The sequence below is a fragment of the Motacilla alba genome, chromosome 5 (genome assembly GCF_015832195.1).
Source record: "Motacilla alba alba isolate MOTALB_02 chromosome 5, Motacilla_alba_V1.0_pri, whole genome shotgun sequence".
In the NCBI taxonomy this organism is placed as follows: Eukaryota; Metazoa; Chordata; class Aves; order Passeriformes; family Motacillidae; genus Motacilla; species Motacilla alba.
The window spans coordinates 2,299,832-2,322,520 of record NC_052020.1 but is presented as its reverse complement, the minus strand read 5'-3'; the positions used below and the strand labels follow the sequence as shown (position 1 = coordinate 2,322,520).

The window sequence follows — 22,689 nt, the reverse complement described above, 5'->3', positions numbered from 1 at the left end:
TTAAAATCCATAGCATTCTGGTGTCTTAATTATTTGTCTTTTATTAACTTTTACGCACAAACATGGGAGAAGATGTCTTTGTGGGCAGATGATTTGCTCTAGCATGAAAGGGCAAAGGAAGGTGAGTGGAGGTTCTTGATGGGTGCTTTTGGGGAATAGGGGACCCAAGACCCTGATGTCTGACCCACATCTCACCTCCAGCTAGGAGGTCAGTGAAGTCAAGGAAATGGTTGTGGGGGTGGGTGGAAAATCTGCCTCAAAGAAATATACTGAAAACATGAACTTTTCACCTAACAACATGACTTACATTAACATCTTACAAACAACGAATGTAAGACATCTACAAATGGTATCTTACAGGCATGAAAAATGGACAGGATCAGAACAGGATTATACTGTAAACTGTAGATAATACAATTAATGTAAATAATACATTAATGTAAATTATAAATATTGTAAATAGTACATTAAGAAACCCTGAGCTATGGGTCCCTTGCTGGGGCTCAGTCTTGTTCTCTGTTTCAGATAGCAGGGAAGTAGGGCTTGTCCTGACTTTGGCTTACCAGGATCTTGAATTCAGTGGCAGAGGAAAGCTCTGATGATAAATAAGGCAAAAGTATGTTAACTGGTCATCCTGTTTCTAGGTAGACTGAGACCACTTTTAGCCTAGCTGTTAAATGATGCGATTACTTTAACCAGCCTAACTTTTGTTCCATGCTCAGTTCGTGCTGTGGAAGTAAGATTTTATTCCTTTTACAAACTGTCAGTTATGTCTATTTCTTTTTAGTTCTTCCTGCAACATCTCTTTGGTGTTAACAGAGACTTAAAGTCTTTACTTACAAAACAGTTACCCCCCACCCCTGAAAGTTTATTAAGGCTTTGCTGTTTCCTTTATTAGCAATCTGGTGCTATTTTTCAACTTAGCCTTTAAATTAGGAATGGTCTTTTTACTACGTATACTATGTTTAGCACTCAGCAAAAGAAACCACCAAGTACTGTTCAAAGTTTGGAGATCTAAAGTGCTTTGTTCTTGACCGTTTCTTGACATATATTAAACAGGCACAGGATTTAAGAGAAACACCTGGCCTGGAGCTCCTGCAGCACAGAGTTCAGTCATGCTCCTTATTCCCACTTTGTACTAGAGACTGCTGAGTTCTTTTCTGTACAGTCGTGGCTCCTACAGGAAAGGTGAAAGAATAACAAGTATCTTAAAGCATGGAGAAAGGCAATGTTTTTGTGAGAAAAAGAGTGAAACTTGTTGAGTTCCTAAAAAAAAAAAAAAAAGGACTGTCCTGCTTCAGGCCAAAAGAGAGATCAAAGCTGCACTTCCAAGGCGGGTAGAGGTGCCTCCCAGAAGACTCTTGAGCTTCTAGAAGAAGTGCAATCCTCTCTGTTGGTGTTTTGGTGTTTTCCTTCAGTGTTTTACAAATCCTGTTTTTTTTTTTATACTAATTCCTCACTTAGAGAGTAGAAGTGTTTCCAGATTCCACTCCAGGAATTTCAGTCCAAGATGTCAGGTTTTGCAGTGCCAAACTGAAAGAGGTTTGAATGCTGGCCAAGTTTGCCATGTTTTGAGGCTGGTGGATAAGAACAACTGCCTAAATTGATCTTGTCATCAGGAGTGGGCACACACCCTTTTTATCAGGAATAAAATACCTCTGCCTCTGGTAGGACAGTCTTCAGGATATGCTTCTTGTGCCCTGGCAATGTGTTCGGGGCAGCAGCTCAGCACTGAGCTGTGCTCACTGAATTCCAAGGCCAGGTGATGGCTGCTGCCTTTGTCCATCTGTGCTGAACTTCCCACCCTCAGTCTCAGTGGCCTGGGTGCTATGGCCAAGGTTTTAATCCACTTCAAGTGTTAAACTCTGTTATGCCAGCATGATGTGCAAGGTGTGTGAGCTGCAGAGCTCAGAAAATAGCCAGGGGCTGGATGAGAGGGAGCAGATAACAGCTCAGGGAGGAAACATGTCATTGCTCATCCTGGGGCAGGTGGTGGGAGGTCTGCAGTGAGTAGGAGAGATAAACTTTAATTTTGGAATTCAGGCGTCAGTCCCTCTTTACATGAGATAATGAGACAAGAGTCATTGCTTTTTGTGGGATCTCTCCTGCTACGTTTATAGCAAATATTAAGTATCAGCAGTATTGTTTTTACAGAGCAGAAATCTTACAGCACCAGAAAGATTAGGAAGACACAACATTGTGGCTGGAAATCTTAGTTCTGCCTTTAGCTGTCACAGGAGTAGCTCTAGTACCTTTTCCATGGTGGTGTGTCCAAATATCCCATCTGGTGGGAACGCCAGGGTTTTTGGGGCAGAGCCTATGGGCACACCTGAGGCTGCTGGCAGCTCCCTCCTTCATATGCTTTGGGACAGTTGGCAAAGCAGCTGATGACCCTTGCACTGTTGGAAAGGAATGTCTGTTTTTAAATATGTTTTTTTTCCCCGGGTATTGCCCACTGTCACTTGGATTTGTGTCTGGGTGTCACGATCTGCCCTCACGGACAGGATTGTGATGGTTCGTTATCTGATCTCAGGGTACAAAACACCAACATGGCAAGGGGGTTTGCAGTAACAATCAAAATCAGTGTACTTTATTGAATGATCACAGCAAAATGCATTGGAGGGCATTGGGGAAGAGAGAGAGAAAGAAAAGAAACTCTGCAGGAAAGGAAAGGAAAAAAAGAGCAGGACAGGTATATCTAGCAACATAGAGGCGATGTAATTCTTCGAGGTCCAGTCGATGTCCAGTTGAGGAGTCGCCTTCACGTTGGGGAGATCTCGAGTTAGCTAGCTGACTCGAGGGGTTTTTATTAGAATTTTCTGTTGAAAGTTGGGAAGGAGGGGGGAAAAGATACAATAGTCTTATGATCTCAGCAGTGGGGGAGAGCCATTGTTTTCTCTGGTTCAGTGGTCACTACCTGCAGGCAAACATCTCAGTTTGATCAGCTGTTCTCCCCCCCCCCCCACACTGCCCAGGTTCCCTCCAGGTTACAGGTTTCAGTCCTTGGGGAGAAAAGGAGTCTTTTCCATATAGGGGTTTCATGTATCAGTCTTGGAGGGAGTGGCTTCTCCCATCTCAGTCCATCTGCCTGGATGTACAGTAGATGAAGGGTCTGATGTACAGTGGTAGTACAGTAGATGAAGGGTCTTCTGAGGAGACCACCAAAGGGTAATTCCAGAAGAGAGTCCAGCCAGGGTTGGGGGTGGAAAACTCCAGGCCATTGTCACAGAGCGATGCAGGCGGAGGAAGGTCAAGGTGTCCCTTGCCCTTTCACTGGGAGCAGTGTAGCATGAGGTGGACAAACGCACCTGTGAACAATAACTCAAGTTCCAGTCCCGGGGCCTTGGCAAGCCCCCACCAAACCAGGATGTAGGATCCTCTTTCGGTGGTCTCAGTTGTTTTTTTTCACGACGATCGTGAGGCAGATGAGAAAGCAATCTTGGGCAGAGTCTTACACTGTGCAGCTGCCCCCCTCCAGCTGGACGAGATTTTTTTTTCCCTTTTAAAATACACTTTGTCTGAGGTGCTGCTGGCCTGGGCATGGGGCTGGGCTGTTCTCTGAGGTGGGGTTGGCCAGAACCAGCAGTATGTCCCTTCACAGAGGTGTCCTGCAGCTCACCAGAGGTTTATCTGTGTGGAAACTCTGCAAGCTCCTTGAACCTGTGAGCTTTTATTTTATTTTTTAAAGGTCAGGGTGAGGTATTTTGCCATTGATGTGCCTTGCTGTGTAGGCCTGCTCTGGTTCCTATAGGGGTGGGTAAATTTGGGGTTTTACCCCATGTTGCCTGTCCTAGGCTTCAAGTGATGGTGGGCAATACCTGGTGAAAGAAAAATAAAAATAAAAACCAAATACTCCTTTCCAACAGTGCAAGGGTCATGAGTTCATGAGGGAGAGGCAGCTGCCATCAGATAAAAAGTCTTTGCATGTGTCAGTAAAAACACCTTGACACCCGAGGCGTGGATCAGCCTCTTGCCCCACCATGTGGTAACATTCAGGTGTAGTAGCATTCTGTGGTGCTTCATTTTGGCTGTTCCTCTTGGCTGTCCACTGAGGTATCCCTTCTGAGAATACCCCTCTCACCAGGGCATGGCAGAATTGGTGCTTTGGTCAAAGCTCATCTGCTTTCAGGGCTGGCTCTGGAGGCAGTCATGGACACCTCTTCTGCCAGTGTGTGTCTGTCCCTATGATGGAGGCTTGGGGGCTTGTGAGAAATAGGGCCCAGCCTATTCCTTGGAGAGTGGGATCCTCACTGGCACTCCACACTCATCCCTTGAGATGTTCCCCTGTTTTTCCCAGCTCCAGCCTGGTACTTAGGAGCCGTGGCAGCTGCCCTCCATCCTAGAGTGCTGACAGAGGTGTTAGCCCTTTGTCAGAGCTGCTCTGCGAAGCATTGCTAAAGTAAGAATTTAAATAGGATGCCTACAGCTGGGCTGACTGCACCCAGCAGGATGGAGGAAAGTGGGCCTTCCCTGATGGAGATGGTTTCTGGGCTTGTGTCCATCAGCAGGCCTTTATCTCTTCTTGAGGTCTTGAGTGCTTGTCCTGCTTTTCCCCTTCCTTCCCTGCTTTTCACCCCTTCCCTCTGTAGAAGCTGTGAATGAGGGGGACTCAAAGCTGGAAGTGTAGCAGCAAGGACTGAGTGTGTAAGTGACAAGGATGTGGCTGGGAGCCAGCAGGACACAGGCTGGCGCTGGCCACACGGGGGGAAGCAGCTGGATGAGGTGAGCTCTGAAAGGCAGGGCCAGGAAATGGCCTCAGATGGGCCTGGGGAGGGGAGAGCTGAGGAAGAGCTGTGTGGAGGAGCTGGAGGCCAAGAAGGAAGCAGGTGATGGCCAATTGTGACAAGGACAATACAAGGACTTGAACTTGAGGAGTGGTGGAGAGAGGTGCAGGGATCAAGAGCAGGGATTGAAGGAAGGGGAGCTGTGCACAGCAGCTGGAGAAGCAGCCTGGAGAGAGAGGCACGGGGCTGTAGCTGGATGGGAAACACAGAGGCTGTAGTCTTGGGCCAGGAGGGTAGGACTAGGTGAAGGTTTGCTTACGGTACAGGCAGCATTAAGGCAACACAATCAGGAAAAGCACAGAAAGTTTAGATTTGGTGTTGCTGTAAAGTACCCCGACTGTGTACTTGGATTTCACAAGTGTCTTTGGAGGATGCAGGTTGGATAATGTGGGGGTTTGTTTTAGTGAATTAGAACCTTACTTTTGCTGTAAAACTGCCTGTTTCTCTAACAACAGTGGTATAGAGAATCCACTGATATTTGCAGAAGGCTCAAATACGGTGCTAGAGTAATTAGCTTGGTGTGTTCTGCCTTCAGAGAAGGCAGATTTGAACATGGTGGATTTACTGTTCAAGGTGAGTCTTGAACAATAAAAATGAAGCAAAACTTAAGATCCTTGTTTGTTAGTTTTTACTCTTTGTTCTTTCCTTTGTGCACTGACTGTGACCTGTGATCACTGTAATTAAGAAAGGTTTTGGAATATTCATCCCCAGAGTTTGAGCAAGGATTTCCTCTGATACTTTAATTCAAACATCTGCCTAACTTATCAATTATATATATATATAAAAATATAACTAATCTTTTACTATAGCTAGTATTTTGGTTTTTTTCTTTCAATTTAATTGTTAGTCTAAATGAGGCTTTTTTCCATTGCAAAAACTATTTTCAGAACAGAGAAATAATCTGGAATTGAATACAACGAGCTAGGAAGAGTTGAGTGAGATGAATCTTCTTCAGTGGAGGAAATGAAAGATCACTTGAGACATAATTATTAAACAATTCTTTGAGGCTTTGAAGATACATAAACTACTATTAACTTTGTTAGTTCCCAGAGGTAGTTTTAAAAATACTCTTATCTTGGCTGTTTCTTGTTTAATGTTTGAATTATGTTAGAAACTTGTCTAGGTGTAAAATTTATCCAACATATTTATATGAAGGTATAGCTTGTAAATAATTTCAGAGTTTCTCCTTCAGTATTCTCTTGTTTAAAACATCCCTGCCCCCTGCTTCCAAGTAAGTGTAGATTAAAATAGAAACCTAGTCACATTAAACAACAGTGACCAATTTCTACTTTTACCTTCCCCCCCCCCCCCCCCATCCTGAATGCTGTCATGCTGCCTTCTGTTACTTGACACTTTTTGGATTTCCCATCGTGTCTGTCATGATTAGGAGAGAGTTCTGAGCTCATATTGCCTCTGTCCTTGACAGTTATTTTTGCTTTCCTGGGAGACAATAATTGTGCTGCTTATCTATCTTCATTTGCCACAATGGGAAGTACAGAGGGGAAGTGGGATAAGTACTTCTGTAGTGTGCTAAAAGCCTTGAATGCTTCTGGCAACCTGTTGACAAAGTCCTGTCATGAAGATAAGCAGAAAAGGAAGAAAAGCTCTTTACTCTTTAATAGGCTGAGATGGGGATGCAGAAATTAGTTTCTGATACCGCTGGTAAGGGTGTTCCACACCCTATGAGCATCTGGTCCTTACTGTGAAAGTAACTCAGATAAAAGCAGGACTAACAGTTTGAGTTTCTTGTATCTTCATCAAAATAAGGATACAAGACAAAAACTGTCTTTTTCATGCAAAGATTTTGGCAAATGGATACTCTTAAGTCATACCATACTGTAATTAGTTCCTTGTTTAGTAAACAAGTATTAAAGTGGAGTAAGAATATTCTATAGCATCTTGTCAGATGAGCCCAGGTGCTTGTCAGAGCTGTGGGAACTTGGGGTGAAGCAGAGTTGGCACCTGAGTAATGCTGCCTTGAGGCAGGTCCCTGAGTGGTCCTGGGTAAAGAATCCTGCCCAAGCCCCTGCACCTCAAACAGCAGCTCTGGGTTGCTGGACAGATGCTGCATTGAAAGAGGGCAGAACTGGAGCATTGGTAGGGCACTGCTGAGGTGAAACTGCTTGAAATGCAGAGGATGGGAAAAGCACTGTTTAAGAATTGGGTTCTTACTGCAGGCAATGAAACAAAGTGGCCTATTATTGTGTATTTTGACCCCAAGGGTAGTGTTAAATTTAAACCAATTTTAGTAGAAAGTTTTTAATACCTGAGCAAAATATTTACATTCGGCCTACTTGATTAAATTACTTCTAAACACAGCTACATCTTTTGCCTAAAAGGAAGTGGTGTTTTTTGAAATTACTTTCACAAGTTGTCTTTTTTAAGATTTTGTTCCTTAAAGAAGTACACAAAGGCATATACAACCGGACCTAACGAAGGAGTCAGTAATGGACCATTTCCTGTGATGGAAAATCCTGCTGTCTTGGAACTATCTATCAAGTATAAACATTAGATGCTACCTGAGACCTCAACCTACTTCTTCTATGCCAAATTCTAGAACAGTCCTGCCACCTGTGGTGCGGGTGTATAAATGATACACAAGGAGGGGGGGGGGACATTTTTTCTGGTTTTTTTTTTTTTCATTTTCACCACATAAATGGCATGAAGTATTCATGTCATACTGTGCTGGTTTTATAGTGTTGTATCATGTGATTGTCTTGCCTTTTTTGGTCTATTCAAAGATACAGAGTGCATTAGGTTTTTATGTTTTTTTTTAGTAGGATGGGCAAAAATTGCTTTTGGTACCTAATGCCCACTCCATCATGGGATGATGTCCTTAGTTATAGGCTGCATATCTGCTAAAATAGCATAGTTGGTCCTGTAATTCTGATGACAGGGATCTGTGAATCACTATTTTAGGGCAGTAAGTACTGCAGCTCAGAATTGGTTTTGCTTCCTAAAAGCCTCTCATTACAGTTTTTCTGTCCCCCATCCTCCCTCCTTTGAGGTAACATTTTTTAAATTGCAGTGGAGCTTGCTGTGGGTCCCCTGTACTGTAAATAGGAAAAATTGTTCAGGATCACTGCAGCTGCAGGGGCTGTTTTAGAGTCTGTCTTCCCTTGCACATAAAGGTGACTCCTCCCTCTGAAGCTGTGAAGTTTCCATTTGGCATGTGGGAACAGACACTTCCAAAGAAGATAAATTTTTGTTGTAAAGCTTAGTTCTGTATTGTGTAGCCCACTTCTTTTATGTCTTTATTTCCATTTTTTAAAAACTTTTTGCGAACAAGAATGTAATAAGGATATACATAACATAAAGATCTTTTTAGTGTGAAACACATATAAAAACTGGATCTTGGAGTTTAAATACTTGTTGCTTCTAAAATGGACTGTCTACAGATGACATTCATATCTGCCTCTGTTTCTCTCTGCTTCAGCTCATTGTGAATAATTCTGACATTTTAAAGCCTCTTCCTGGGGACTGGGGAAAATAAAGCCAAGATGTGTGGGAGGGGAGTGGGATTTGTGTGTGTATGTGTCATGATTTTTCGTGGTCTGTGGAGGTCTCCACAGATGCTCATCATGCTGTTTGGAAAGCGAAGCAGCACAGCCTTAAAACATGGTATTTATCGAATAATTCAGTAAATGCTGAGGATTTGGAAACCTCATGTATTACATTTATCCCAAGCCTTCCTTTTCAGGGAATGTACTGACAAGCTGTAGTAGGAGGACCCTGCAGTATTAGTTACAGTGATCTTGCGTGGGAAATGGTGGAAGAAATTTAGGTTTCCTTCATTGTAACTAATTATGGAGCCAGAAGAAAAGAGTTTTGCTTTTACAATAGCATTTCTCTCATATTGAAGTCATGTCCTCTGCTTTAGCTTTTTGTTCTCTGATACTGGCATAGCTTATAATGTTTTTTGATGTCTTGTGAATGCCAGCCTTCAGATGGGATATTCTGCCCACCTTGCTTCATGCCATCCTAATCTCTTCAAAATGGAATCATTAAAAATAAAAGTAAACATTATTGCTGGTGTTACTGCTAACGGCAAGAAATTAAGAAGAGGAGGGACACGAGGCAGTTCTATTTAAATAAAAGCTTGTTTTCAGAAACAAAGACTTATGGAGGAAAAGGAGCTCTTAGTACCCCAATCACGTTTCCTGTTACGGATGAATCCACAGCAATGGATGCTATCAAAGTTGTCATATTTTATTCATGAGTTGTGGTATGCTTGGGTGAAATAAGAAAAGCAATGGTCCAAATCATAATTATGGTGTAAAAAGATAAAACAGTTATTATTGTGACTTTTTAAAAGAAATTATTAAATCTCTCAAATCATGTAAAACTCATGGAGAATGACCAAGTATGTTAGTTATTTATGGGTCTTTATGGTGTGGGTGTTGTGAAACACTTCACCAATAGCGTTTATATTTATTTTGGGAGAAAATATAAATGTGTGCCTATGTATGTTCCAAGAAACAAAGACGTCTAGAATATTGAATATAAACAGAAAGAGGCTGACAGCAGAAATTATACTTCAGTAGAGAGGGGCTCTCACAAATGTATTATGCCTCATGTTATTATCATGCAGTTAATAAATAAAACAGACACCCAGGATTTAATTTGCTTTAGCAATAACATGGAAGTGATTTTTTTTTTTTTCCTCAGGGAAAGAAAACAAAAGGGAGAATTAGTTCATGAAACATGTGTTGTTTAATGCTTGTATAAATCATTTATGGAGTATAAAAAAACCCCTGAAATCATAACTTTTTAGCAATGCATGACCTATGCTTTAAAAGTAATTAAAAAACTATTTAGACTGTCAAGTCTTTGAGAGCTTGTGAACCAAGAAAGCACTTCAGCATATGCTTGCTTAGAACTTCAAGGATAATTTCATTGTCTTTAGTTGGATTATTCATGTGATAAAATGACTGGAAATTAAAACCTGTGTGTAGGTGTACCCAGGTCTCTAAGTTGCATTAGGATAGTAACCTCTCTCCACAGTGAGGAAACCAAGTCGGATTTCTGCTTATCTGAAACTTCCCTTTTAATGAACTATTTCAAGTAGTATTTGGATTTACACATTTGAGAGTGCAGGTTTTCACCAGGGAGGGAAATTCTAATTTCTGTATGGCTTCATTGAAGTTAGACTGGGACTTTAAACAAAGTCAGAGTAACTTAGCATTCTGCTTGTTTCCTGCTCCTGTGGAATCTGGATCTTAAAATTTTGTTGAAATGGGTTATTTGTTGACTGTATCTGTTAAATTCATAGTAAACTTAGGAATCATAAAGCACTTCAGAAGTACTTGTGTTTTTGGTTTTTTTTTTCTAAATTTTGTTGCCATAAATTATGACCAGTATTTATTATTACCTGGAAGAAAGAAGAGTGCTGAATGAGAAATCAGAATTATTACATACTGCTCAAAAATATAAATGGATCAGTCTGTCTCTTCTGTTAACCTTATATTTTATTTCTGGATTGCAAACACACTCAGTTATAATGGGAGGAAATAAGACCAAACCTAGAATTATTAGTTATTTGCAAAACTTATCTTCTGTGTCTGATTTTTCGTTCTAGGGGCTCCTCACCTTCTTGTACCACCTTAAGTTTCCTTAAACAAATGCAGAATGTATTTTGTCAAGTTTTGGTATATATTATAATTTTTTAAAAGTAATCTCTAATATTTTTGTGTGACTTCAAGCATATTTGAAAATGCTTTGTAGAAAGGGAGAAAAAATTGTTTAGCTTGCTTTTGCATGAAGCCATGTTTTTGAGTGGCTCATTATTTGTGTATGACATTAGTATGTCATAGTCTTGAAATAGGTCCCTGGAGTGGCCAGTATTGCTTCAGCAAAATGGACAGCACACTGGGTATGATTCTTGGCAATTACTGTATTTTCCCAGTGTTGCCACTGACTCTGTTCACAGTGTTGCTGGTGCAAGTCCATGTTCTTTCTGTTATAATGTTATTTTCCAAATTGGCGAAGAGTAATCTTTATAGGAACAGTAACATGATAACCTTATCTAATGTAGGTAAACAGTGGAAAAGTTGATACAATCAGTGACTCCTGAACTAATTAACTGACAACACGTGTAATTTGATTAACTCACATGATTTAAGAGCAGATTATGTGCTTTCAGTGATAGTGAACTTCTGGAGCATTTCAACGAAGCGTTTAATTTAAGGGATCAACCATTTGTAAACAGTCTTGATTTCAGCATGAATCCCTTGAGGAAAGAACGGAGCCTACTTAAGAAGATGAGCTCAGCAGCTGCTTAAAATACTTGAAATAAGTTCAAGTGGCTGCCTTGAGTAACAGGTGAAGTGTAGCCTCAGCAAAGTGGTGTCTGTTGTTGACAGCAGGAAACTTGCTCCAAAGGCCCTTGGCTGACTGCAGATGTCTGATTTTTGTCCATGGCAGCCAGTTGGGTTGATGACTGTGTCAGTTGCTGGGCTTTGAGTGTAACCAGGCTGCTTGCTGCCTCTCCTTGCACTGCTGGAGAGCTTTCCTTTGTTTCCTTCCAGTGCTTTCCTTGCTCATTCTGCCCGTGTGGGTGGGAAAGACGAGGAGGAAGCCCTGGAGGGAGGAGACCCATAGGAATTTTCTAGATACAGGCTTTGCTGCAGCTCCCTGCCACTGTGCTTGCTCAGCCCTGTCAGGCACCTTTGGCTGGCTGGGGCTGGAGAAACATTGGTGGCTGCCTTCCCTCTTGGCATATGTTCATTTCCAGGTCTTGTGCAATGTCTGCTTCTTTGTTCCTTCTAGAGCACTCAACTGCCTTGGTTCAGTTTAAAACGCTGATAAAGCAAAAGGACTTGACTCTCAGACATCTACTTAATTAGCATGAGTGTGGTCACTCTAGCTGGTGCTCAAGTCAAGGCAATTTTCAAGAAGTGAAGAGTCTGACACTAAACCACTAAATCAGCTAAATTAGTGGTTGAGGAGAAACTATGATTTGTTAAGTATTTTCTGTTTGATTTCTTCAGTGACTCAAAATTCCCCTGCCCCTGGCAACTGGAGTTTTAGGACTGGGTTTGCAGTGGCTTCCTGAAAGGATTTTTATTTATATGTGTGTATTAAACGCTAGGTGAATTTTGTTAGGAGAGACCTATTTGTAAACTAGTTTACAAACGTGTATATCAAAATGACAGCAATAAAAGAGCATGTATAGCCAGGGGTAGTTTTGCATGATGCAAAAGCAGAGTTTACATTGAATAACACTATTTTTCTACCTTCTCCAGTGGAACTGCTTTTGCTGTATAGTCATGGGAACTTACCTTTGTGACATTAGCTGTTCACCCTGGTAATTGCTCCATCCTCTAATTTAATGAAAACCCATTAAAGCGAAACAATAATTAAAATGAGACATCATCTCTCTAGGAGGCTTGCATATTAAAATCACCAAGCATTTCACTGCAGACAAATTTTATTCTTGAGAAACACTGTTTGAAGCAACATGTAAAAAGTGATTTACAATGAATAATCATAATTTAGAAAGCTGTGCTGCTGAACATGATTTCCTACTGTTTATTACTGACTCTGAGTGGAGCTAGCAAAGCAAAAACATTTACAGTGTCTTTTCATGCTGGTGAGAATACTCAGAAGCAGAGATGTGCTTATGAGAATACATCATGCCCTCTTTGGTCCTCACTGGTAGCATAGTTTTTCAGAGAAGGGGGAGGTGTTTTGACCCCTCTCTTTGGGTTGCTGGCAGGTAGAACAGGTGATTCTGGACCCCACTGTTCAAGTGCAGCAGCCCCAGAGAGCTGCAAAGTGTCAGCTTAGCACCTTAACATAAATTTACATTTATTTTCCATCGACAGTACCCCCAGCTTACTGAACCCCATCATTCCGCCTGGGTGGAAGCAGTGCAGGCATGTGGGTCTCTGCAGGGCGGTGGGGGCTGTCTGGAGCCTTAGTGCTCATGGCTGAGCTGAGCTCCCAAAGTGCTCTGAGGGACGGAGTGCCTCTGGGTCTTTTCCAGCCACAGGAGCATGTTGTGAAGTCTTCCATTTTCTTAGCATATAAAGAGAAATTTATGTGAATTTATCCCCATGGCTCAAACCAAAAAATTGGTGGCATCTGCAGACATCTCCATTTTGCCCTTGGTAGGTAGGCAGGGTCAAGTATCTGAAGCATTTCTCTGCTTGGCAGTGAAATGATTTTTTTTGGAGAAGATCCCCATAATAAGCATTATCATCCTTCTAGGAATTTTTTCATCTGTTTGTGACTTGTGTTACAAGCACTGAGGAGTGCTTTTAGAAGGGTGGAAGTGAGTGGGAATAGGCATTTATCACTAGTGTTTTTCATTGTTGGTGTTTGTGGGTTTTTTGGTGGTTGGCTTGGTTTTTTTTGTTTTTACCAGTTTTTCAAAAGATGTTTTGTGAGACCAGTGTGCAGCAAGGGGGTTGGTGCACTGGATCCCACTTGACTCGGAGGCTTTGGTGAAGCACCTGCGTCAGTGAACAAGATGCTGTTGTGTGTTTTCATCCTCAGCAACTGTTAGGAACTGCCTACGCTGAGAGTTGCTAGTTTTGGATCATCCTTCTAATCTTGTTTCATTTTTGTAAAGCTGGTGACATAAGAAAAAGTGGGGCACCAGGATGATTTTCTGTTTGTTTTGTCTTTTTAAATACAGTTTTCAGTTTTATTTGATTTTGCCCATAGCAAGGTAAAAGCCAAAAAACTGTAATATTAAATTCTTTAATTGCTATAGCTTAAATCTGGATTCTCTGCTGTTGCAGGATTAATTTCTACTTGCTTGTCCAGAGTGACTGTTCAATGGTTCTAATGAAAGCATGTTGAAGGAAATAGCTTTAAAATGATTGAAGTTACTAATAAAGCAATGTGTTCTGCAGTATGTTCTCTTCCAAGGGAAGTAAAAGGTATTCAAGCAGGCTAGTGAATGATAAAATGTATCTATTGCTTTAGAAAATGAGTTGATTCAGAACTGAATTTTAGTATTTTTCCACTAACGGAAGCATCTATTAAAGAAAAATTATTCCCCAGATGGATTGGGATACGGCTTTTAACAACTGGTGCACATTTCTCATCACTTAAAATTCCATCCCAAATGGTCATGTATTTCCCTTTGTGCTGTGGATTGTTGTCACTGTCAAAGGAGGCTTGGCAAGATCTTTGCTTTCTTTCCTAGCATCGTCCTTTTCCTTCTCTAACTCATTTTGTCTGCTTCTGTGTGGTGGTGATTTTATTGCACTTAATTAATGGAGTTGATGCCAACTCCTGAATTTCTCCTAACTGGGGCTTCTAATTTTAGGGTTACAAATTGCAGAAGTCTGAGGTTTTAATTTTTAGTTGCTAGAGTGGGTGATGCATATAACATTGAATCCACACACAAAGACGTGACTTGAGGGTCTATATCAGGTGGGGTAAGGACTGATGCTGATCCTGAGTTATTGTACCTAATTCCATTTGGCATTTAGGGTTAGTGTGCACTGAAATATCTGAATGGTTTGTATGCATGAGGTAAAGCTTGGCCCAACATCACTGGCCCCAGAGCAGCTTCGCCATTCATTTGGTTTTATGGGGAAGTGAAAACACCCCTAAATTTGAGACTTATTTTGAAGGTGCTGATAGTGGGTGTTGTGAGTAGTTCCAGTGTGGGTAAAATTCCTCTGTGTGGCTCGAGGTGCAGGGGTTTGCTGCAGTTGGGCAGGGTGCTGTGGGTGCTGAGCCCCTGTGTCAGGGCAGCCCTGGGTGCTGCTTGCTCTTGTAGCTCTTTTTGGCTTGGCAGGACTGTGCTGGCTGGGCACCAAATGGGCTCTCGGGGGACAAGGCATCCAGGACGAGGCAAGGTGGCATCCCTGGCACTGGGGGAGATGGTGCCAGGGAAGAGGGATGGTAGTACCTAAATGGTTATTGTTGTCTGTTCTGGCAAACTGGACCTTTGGTCTGTGTTTGGCACTTTTTCCTTGGACCCACAGCTTAAGAATTAAAATCAAGCTACACATGTGTTCTCTCTGACATAGGCGTGTCTTGTGCTTTTGTTCTGCTGAAGGTAGAAAGTTGCCTTTACTTGATGCTCTGAGATGATTTCTGTCTCTTGGTCTTGCAAATAACTGAGTATGCTTGCTTTCTTTCCTTGATTAGTTTTAGAAACACTCTGATATGTTTTAAAAAACCCTCCAGACAGTCACTATTTCAAATTAAGAAAATATAATCACGTAGAAGGGCATATGAAAGTCGTATCTGTGTTTGTTTATTTATTTTGCTGAGATTGCATTATCATTCAAGCATGAAGCGATGTTTCACTGAAGATTGCTGTATAAACCTATATTGTTCTATATTATGTAGGAAATATGACATTTCATTACAAGCAGACAGTTATTTTTATAGAGAGCATAAAAAATATTTTGCCTTTCAGGCACCTGTGGTGAGGAGGTGTATGTATTCTCAATTTTTTTAATTTTTTTTTTTTTATTTTGAAGTGTGAAAATCTACCTGAAAATAGAAGGCTCTTATTCTAAATGGATTGTACTCCCAGCTCATTTGTATGGTATTTTCTGCAGAAATCAAGCAGAACACAAACCTGGCATTCGTGGGGATGCTGTGTGTGAGGGCAGGTGCTGCTGTGGGGGCTGGGCCATGGGACAGGAGCTGGGCCCTGCAGTGTTGGCCTCAAAACCCCTCCTTGCCAGCCCTGGGGTTCCAGTTGCAAGCCCAGGCTGTGCTCGGCACTGGGGCAGACTCAGCTCCAGAATCCCAGGCCGTGTGCCCTCTGGATCCCCACCAGCCTTGCTGGCCTTCTCAGCTTACAAGTCCAGTTGCATTTACCATCTCACCATGGAACTAGTGGGAAGGTCCTCTTGGAGGTACTGAGATTAGGCTGTGGAAAGCAGCATTTCTAGAGACATTTTTGCATCAGCAAGTAAATTTTTCACCTGGCTTGCAGTAGGGATGTCCCAGGATGCTGGTAATGGTTGGACTTTTTTTCCCAAATGAATAGCACTGTACTTAGACGTGTGTTAATATTCTAAAAGCCTGGTTATATAACTTCCTTTGTACCAATTATGCTAGCACTGTGTTACAAGCAGTTTGTAAATACTATTTGTTACCCAGTGGTTTTGACCCAACACTCTGGAATTTCAGAAGTGTGGATCTTACTGATTTTAATCAACAGAGAATTAATATCAGTGTTTCATGTTTCTATCTGTGAAGAGGTGGTACAGAATAGCAAAATATTTCAAAGTACGTTTCTAACTGAAATAGTCAGTGCACTGATGAACCATGGATGATTCTGAGCAAGGAGCCCTATATTTTTGTATAAAATTTGATGGATAGGTGGTGGGATGTGGGCCTTCCTATAATGAGAAACTGTTGTACTTTGCAAGGCTTGACTGAAGTTTAAACATATATGTTCCACTGACAGCACTGCCTGTGCTTTCATGTGAAAGAATTTTTGAAAGCTTTGTTAAGTCATATTTTATTTCTGGTAACTGTAACACCTTTGAGGAAAAAAAAAAAAAAGTAAGATATGAAGGTTTTTAACCTTCAAAAAATGATAATAATCCTAATCTGTCAGGTCTTGGACATTTTACCTCTGAGTCTTATTTGTGCCTTGGAACATGCTACCGGTTTGGTCTCTGTTTCTGTAGATAGCAAACTGGATATTGGTGAATTTATGGGTCTGTGAGAGACATAGTTTTGTATCTCTTGTATCAGTTTTTTAAAAAGAAACTACATGATATTTATGACCAGCAATAATACATGCTAGGTGAAGATAATGATGCAGATAGAAAAAGCTTATAGTTAAAGACAAAATCTGGTCTTCTGTGCTGGAATGCTTTTTCTTCTATTCCACTATACGATGGCAGTGGAGATGGTTTCTGCTCTTGGAAGCTTTATCCTCTGTTCTGGTAAAAGTGGCACTGGACAGACAAATAGTTTGTTGCTGTAAAGTGGGCACTATATTTATTTATCAGGGGAATTTGAGCACCTGGCAAAGATTTTTAAATGATGACTGGTGATTTTGGGTGTCTAACTGTAGTACTTTTCACCGGTGAGCCTTTCAGAGAGCAAGCATGTTGTGAGTCTGGGTGTGTAAGCTCCTTTGGAGGGCTTTAAGCTGCACTGGACAAACGGAGACACCCAATTACCAGAGATGCTTGAATACTTTTTCCTTGGAATTTGGTTTCAGTCCATGGCATTCCCTCAGTGGTGGAGTGTCTGAGGTTTTAGGTTGTTTTCCAAGCCAGTCTCTTCTCTGTCTGCAAAGCCTCATTTAATGACACAATGGGGCCTTTTTATACTGTTGGGATTTTTTTTTTTCCCCTTCTTCAGTGAAATTCTGAATTGTAATTTTCATCACTCCTTTGTGTGTTACATCATGCATGCTGGGCTGGATTCTCAGCATTCAGTTGAGTTTCTCTGGTTTTCTACCAGCTGAGAATTTGTGCCAGCATTTTTGGCTTCGCAGTAAAACCTTTGGAAAGCAAGCACACTGGGTTTCTAATTGGTTATGACATCCAGGAACTGCAAGTGGCTCAGGTCTTGCAAAAATGTGACAAAGGCCCAGCATGAGAGACCTGGCAATGGGCGGGAAGGTGAAATGCCATGATTTCTCCACTTTGTTGTTAATTGTCTTTTGTAATGATGATGTATAGTGAATAAAAGGATGAGTTAAAAATGAATGTGATGGGAGATGATGCACGTGAATCTTAGAAAATCAACTGTGAGAAGGTATGATGCTGCTTGGACATCGTCAGGACTAGCAAGGCTGGAATGTTTCTGCATCTGCCTGGTCAGGCTGTAGTTTAATAAATATTGTATGAGCTGTCATACTTTGCTTGTTTAAACTGAGAAATCCCTGAAACAGCTATGGATTGCAAGTGTGTCTTGTATTTATTTCACAGACAGGAGCACAGCCATATAGCATTATTAGCAATAATACATCTCTGCCTTACACCGTGCAAGGACAGATTTCCTGTGATGTACGAGGGAGAAGTGGTAGCAGAGTCAGTGGTGAAAACTGAAATTGGAGCTTGGTGAATTGTGTTGGGAGAGGCAGTGCCTGAGATCTCTGAATTTAGGGGCCTATTTATCTGACTGCAGCACACCTTATTTACAGCAACTTAATCTGCTCGCAGCAGACACAAATAGCTCAGCATCCCGTCAAAAAATCCATCAGAAAATCAGTAGCTGACCAGTTGTGAACTTGTCAAATTGACAAGTGGATATGCTGACAGAGATGGCATTTGGGTTTTTTCATTGAAAAAATGCAGTGGTGGACCATGGCGGATGACTCTCAAAAATGAAAAATATTGTGAAAATGAAAAATGTAATCTGAATCTTTCCGACTTAGCATTTTTACTAGACTGTTATTTCCCCCCCTCCCCCCCTTTTTTTTTCTTTTAAAAATTAAATTCTTAGATAAAGAAAGAGAAATCCATGCAGCACCCCATGTGAGCGAGAAGTTAATTCAGCTCTTCCGGAATAGAAGTGAGTTCACATTTCTGGCCACTCTGCAACAAAAGGCATCGACTTCTGGAGTTATATTGTCCATCCGAGAGTTGGAGCACAGGTAAGAACAATTTGTTTTTCTCTCTCTTGCAGCAGCAACATAAAAGATACTGAGTGCTCAGTGGTCTGTTAGGACAGTGTGTTGAAATGGTAGATGTAAAATCTAACATGCAAGTTAGAGCCTTTCTTCACAGTTTGCAATTTGCTACTTTTTTCTGTAAAAAAACTTAACAGAAAAATCAAAGCCAATGTAGTATAGATGCAATGCACTTCAGAAGTTACAAACCTTGTAATGCAATTTTCCTGACTAGTTTATTATATGTGCTTTGGAGTTTGCTTTTTCATAAAAGTTAAACTTGCACTTTTCTTGCTTCACTATGTTTTATTACATTATGAAAGAACACATTTTCTTTGAGCTTCAGTAACTAAGCTATTAAGCAATTAAATTACTTGTGCTTCCATGTAATATTGTATGTCTTTTCTTCCCAACATAAATACATTACATTCCTATTTCATGTAGTTCTCTTCCCCCTATCCTTTTTTTGTTTCTGGTTGTCAGTGTAGGAGGAAAAAGAGGTCTCTTTGATTATCTGTTTTAGTGGTAGACATCAGTTTGTTACAAAAAAAGGTGTACTTTGTATTATGGTTCATAATACAATTCCAAGATGTTTTGATGTTTCAAAGTGTGTTTTGTATCAAACAGTCTGCTATTTGTAACTTTGTGAATGCTTTTTTGGTAATTTCTTAGGTCTTGAAGGACCTTTGTGTGTAGTCTGACACATAAAAGACTAGTGCTGGTCTTTTCTGTTGTAATTCAAGTGATGGGACATTAATTTCAAATCTAATACCAGTTATTCTGCAGCACTTCTATTAAAAAAAGTCCTACTGGTATTTGTCTTAGTCATGTACTTGATACTCAGTTGTTAGCCCAGTTAGCCTTTTTGTTGAGAAAGTGTATGAAGGAGAAGGCAGTGACTTCATCATGACCAAATTGTCAGTAATGCCTTTTGCTAGTGCAGCAGTAGAGATGTCCAGACAAGGCTCCCCAGTTAAGGGGAGGACTTTGCTATACTTTTCTGTGACTGCTTCTTTCTTATTGGTCTTTCTTTTACTTTATTCCTTTTTGCATTTTTCAGGCCACTGTCTCAGTCTAGAAGAATATTGTTTTACATTAGAGAGGGATCCCTTCCTCCATCTCTTCCTGTTCTCCTTCTCTTACTCTATCATTCCTTTTGCATTACTTTTAAATTTCTCCAAGCTTTTTCAGGCCATTTGAAGTCATGGTTAACAGGATCAGTTTGCCATGTTAAGAGTTTGTTTATTATTTATTTCAGAAAGAGGACATTGAGGACAGCCATTGAACAGAAAAATGCTATCACATGCCTGCACTTAGCAAAATCCAAGGTCAAACTAGACAGGCAGTGGTGATTATACAATGCAGGGCACATGGATTTTTGGATATGGCATCTACTGAATGCAGCTCCTTGAGTCCTCTATCTTGACAGGCAGAGGCTTTCAGGGAGATGTGCGCTGCAGGAGTAATCTTGGTTTAACAAAATACACTGCTGTTGTCTTCTCTGGTGCTTAGATTATCTATAATATTTAAAATTATGACATCTGCTTAAAAATACATAGAGTTGAAGGATTGGCTGCTAGTCTCGGTTGAACCTTTGTAGCTCTGTGTAGTAACAGGAAGTTTCAGTCTCTGTAATTACATGTAGGAGAACAGGCATCTCTGGTGTTGCTCCTGACTGCTGTTACTTCAGGTGTTTTACTGTGGCTATCCTTCTTTTTTGGACTCACTGTTTATCCCTTAAAGCCATTGTTTGTTTGTCAGGCTGCTGCTCAGACCTTGGTAAGGATCCTGCTTTCAGACCCCAGATCTGTGATGACAGAAATTAATTAAGTGGATGACAATGGAGAAAGTATTTTTTAGCATGGATGAGAAGCAAAGAACAAAGATTTGAGGCACTAATGAAGAGGACCATGCTTACGTTATATCAATGTAGTAGCAGAACTTTCAGGTTGATAATTTTTGATGTTTCTCTAACAGCTCCACTCACTCTATAGCTTTGCATGGGAACTGAAGTGGGTGCAAACACATTGTCACAGGTCAAGCCTTTTATTAATTGTTGCTTCTACTAAGCTTCTGATAATTATCATGGTTCTGTTCTTGATGACATCAATTTCTTTGATCAATCTTTTTCAATTTTCCCCATGTCTATGAAAACAAACACTGCAAAAAGGACAATAAAGAGTATCTTTATTTCATTAGGAGCAAAATGTGTGGGAACAAGTATAAGGGGACAGTTATTCCTTAACCAGTGTAGTTTTTGACTACGGAAAACCCAAGAACTCTTCTCAATTTCTTTTCTTTGTGCAAAATAGGAGATATTATAGTTAAAGGCTTGCCTTTTTTTAACTTACCAACATAGCAAAAGTGGCCAAATTAAAAGTTCAAGCCTTCTGAACATATAGGAGGTCATCAACAAGTGACAAAAAGAAGCTCTGTTAGCTGTGGATACCAGAGTTCATATCTCTATGGGAAAAGTCTTTTTTTGTTGTACACAGATTTAATAGATGAGAAATAGGTGTTATTCCAAGCAACAAAAAGGTGTGTGTATATATTCTGTTTTTTGATGTAGTGGAGGTGATTGTCCTAAGGTAGTAAGGCATAGAATGCTGGTTTAAATTTCATTTTTCTAGTAAGTTTTAGCAGGTTTTTATTTTCCAATAGAATGGAGCTCTTAAACTGAAGATAATAAAATAGGATTAGTACAGTTTTTCTTGAAGTCAGTAATTTAGATATACTATTTTTTTATTCTAAATGGATATTTTGTAGCAATTAGATTTGCTGTTAATTTGTATCATTTGATGGACAGGACAATGATAATCCATCTTTGTTAACATTTTGTTGAATCAGTTTAATGGTGATAAAGACTTTGTTTTGATGCTTCAAATGTATTAAAATAAATCTTGGAAAATCAAAATCTTAATTCAGAGAAATTATAATTGGAGAGTCTGATAGTTGTGCAGTCTGTGTGTATAGTTATGTGGAATACAGTGGTAAGTCGGAGGATTATGTTTTCTTTCCTAAATTAGAGGAAATAAAAAAATGATATAGAATGGACAGACATGTTACTTGGGGATGCAGAAGGTGGAAACTGTTTTCTTGATCAGCGAATTATGCTAGCCAGTTCTTCCTAGATGAGCTTTGTGAGCTATTTTGCTCACAACCTTTGACTCTTTAGACTACCAAAACACTTAGAAAAGGCCATCAAGATATTTAATGCCACCCAGAATGAATTCCTCATTTCACCATTGATTTAATACAGTTTCACCTGAAGCTGTATCTGCCAGCCCCTTAGCTGCTCTTGCCTTGCATGGTCCAGAGCCCAAGAGCATAAATTAGATGGAGTCAGCATTGCCTTTCAGCTGTTTAATCTCTGAGTTTGAGACACGTTGACGGTTCTTCTCCATCATTGGCCAAGATCAGCATCTGGAGAAATATGTAAAGGATGTTCAGGTACCCATGTGTGATTCTTTCTGAAGAGTGTTTCATAATGGGAGATCTCACCATGATAGAACAACGGACTGAGTCATAAGATGATTGTTTTGAAGATTTTGTTACAGGAAGCATTAAAAACTTTCTTCCTATTTTTTTTTTTAATATATGGTTGTAACCTCTGTCTAGGACCTGAACTTTAGAAACTTGATGCCATGCCAAATATCTGGAAACCTGTAAGCTGATCCTACTCCTATAGTGAAATGGATTTATTGAGTCCAAAATCTGCCTCTTCACTATGTAGCAAGCTGTGTTGATATAAATATTCAGGAGGATTCTGATTAATGTGTCAGGCTCATACTGAGACTTTTATTCCTTGCAGGTCACTTTTGGGTGGGAGGTAAAATAGGCATGAGACTCCAGCCCATTGTTGAATACTTCCCCCAGGTGACACTATGAATGCCTCCTGAGGCTGTTGAGGAGCAGATAGAAAGCTGTATGTTCACAAATAACAGCTGGAAGGCTACCAGGCCATTGTGTGTTTAATTAAAAACACAAAGGAGTAACAAGCTAGTTAAATTATTCACTGAAACCTTGCTGATGAAGAGAAGCCTTTGCAGGTGACTTCTGACCCTAGTAGTAAACCTGAAAAATTGGATTTACACCCTGCTATGTTTTAGATGATTCTCCGCAAGATGCGTATATGCATATTGGATTCCAAGATGCCCAGGATTCAGAAGGGGAAGGAAAAACTCTGCAGATGTTTTCATTAACCTTTTTCTTTTAGGGTAAAGGGCACATCTTTATGAATATTTATATGTTGAATTGCTAAACTGGAAAGCTGTAAAGAGAATAGCTGAAGACTGAGCTTTACTTCCACCTTTCTGAATGAGTTGATGTGAAATATGTGAGGCATTT

At 40.5% G+C, this 22,689-nt stretch overlaps 1 protein-coding gene across 3 annotated transcripts in view; it reads left to right on the top strand.

Moving 5' to 3' along the window:
* NELL1 (neural EGFL like 1) overlaps positions 1-22,689 on the top strand; it is a 286,471-nt gene that overhangs the window by 8,667 nt on the left and 255,115 nt on the right. For all 3 annotated transcript variants that reach the window (XM_038139924.1, XM_038139923.1, XM_038139922.1), the window contains exon 3: positions 18,177-18,327. In XM_038139924.1, the coding sequence (XP_037995852.1) occupies positions 18,177-18,327 (151 nt within the window). The remainder of the gene's footprint in view (positions 1-18,176; positions 18,328-22,689) is intronic.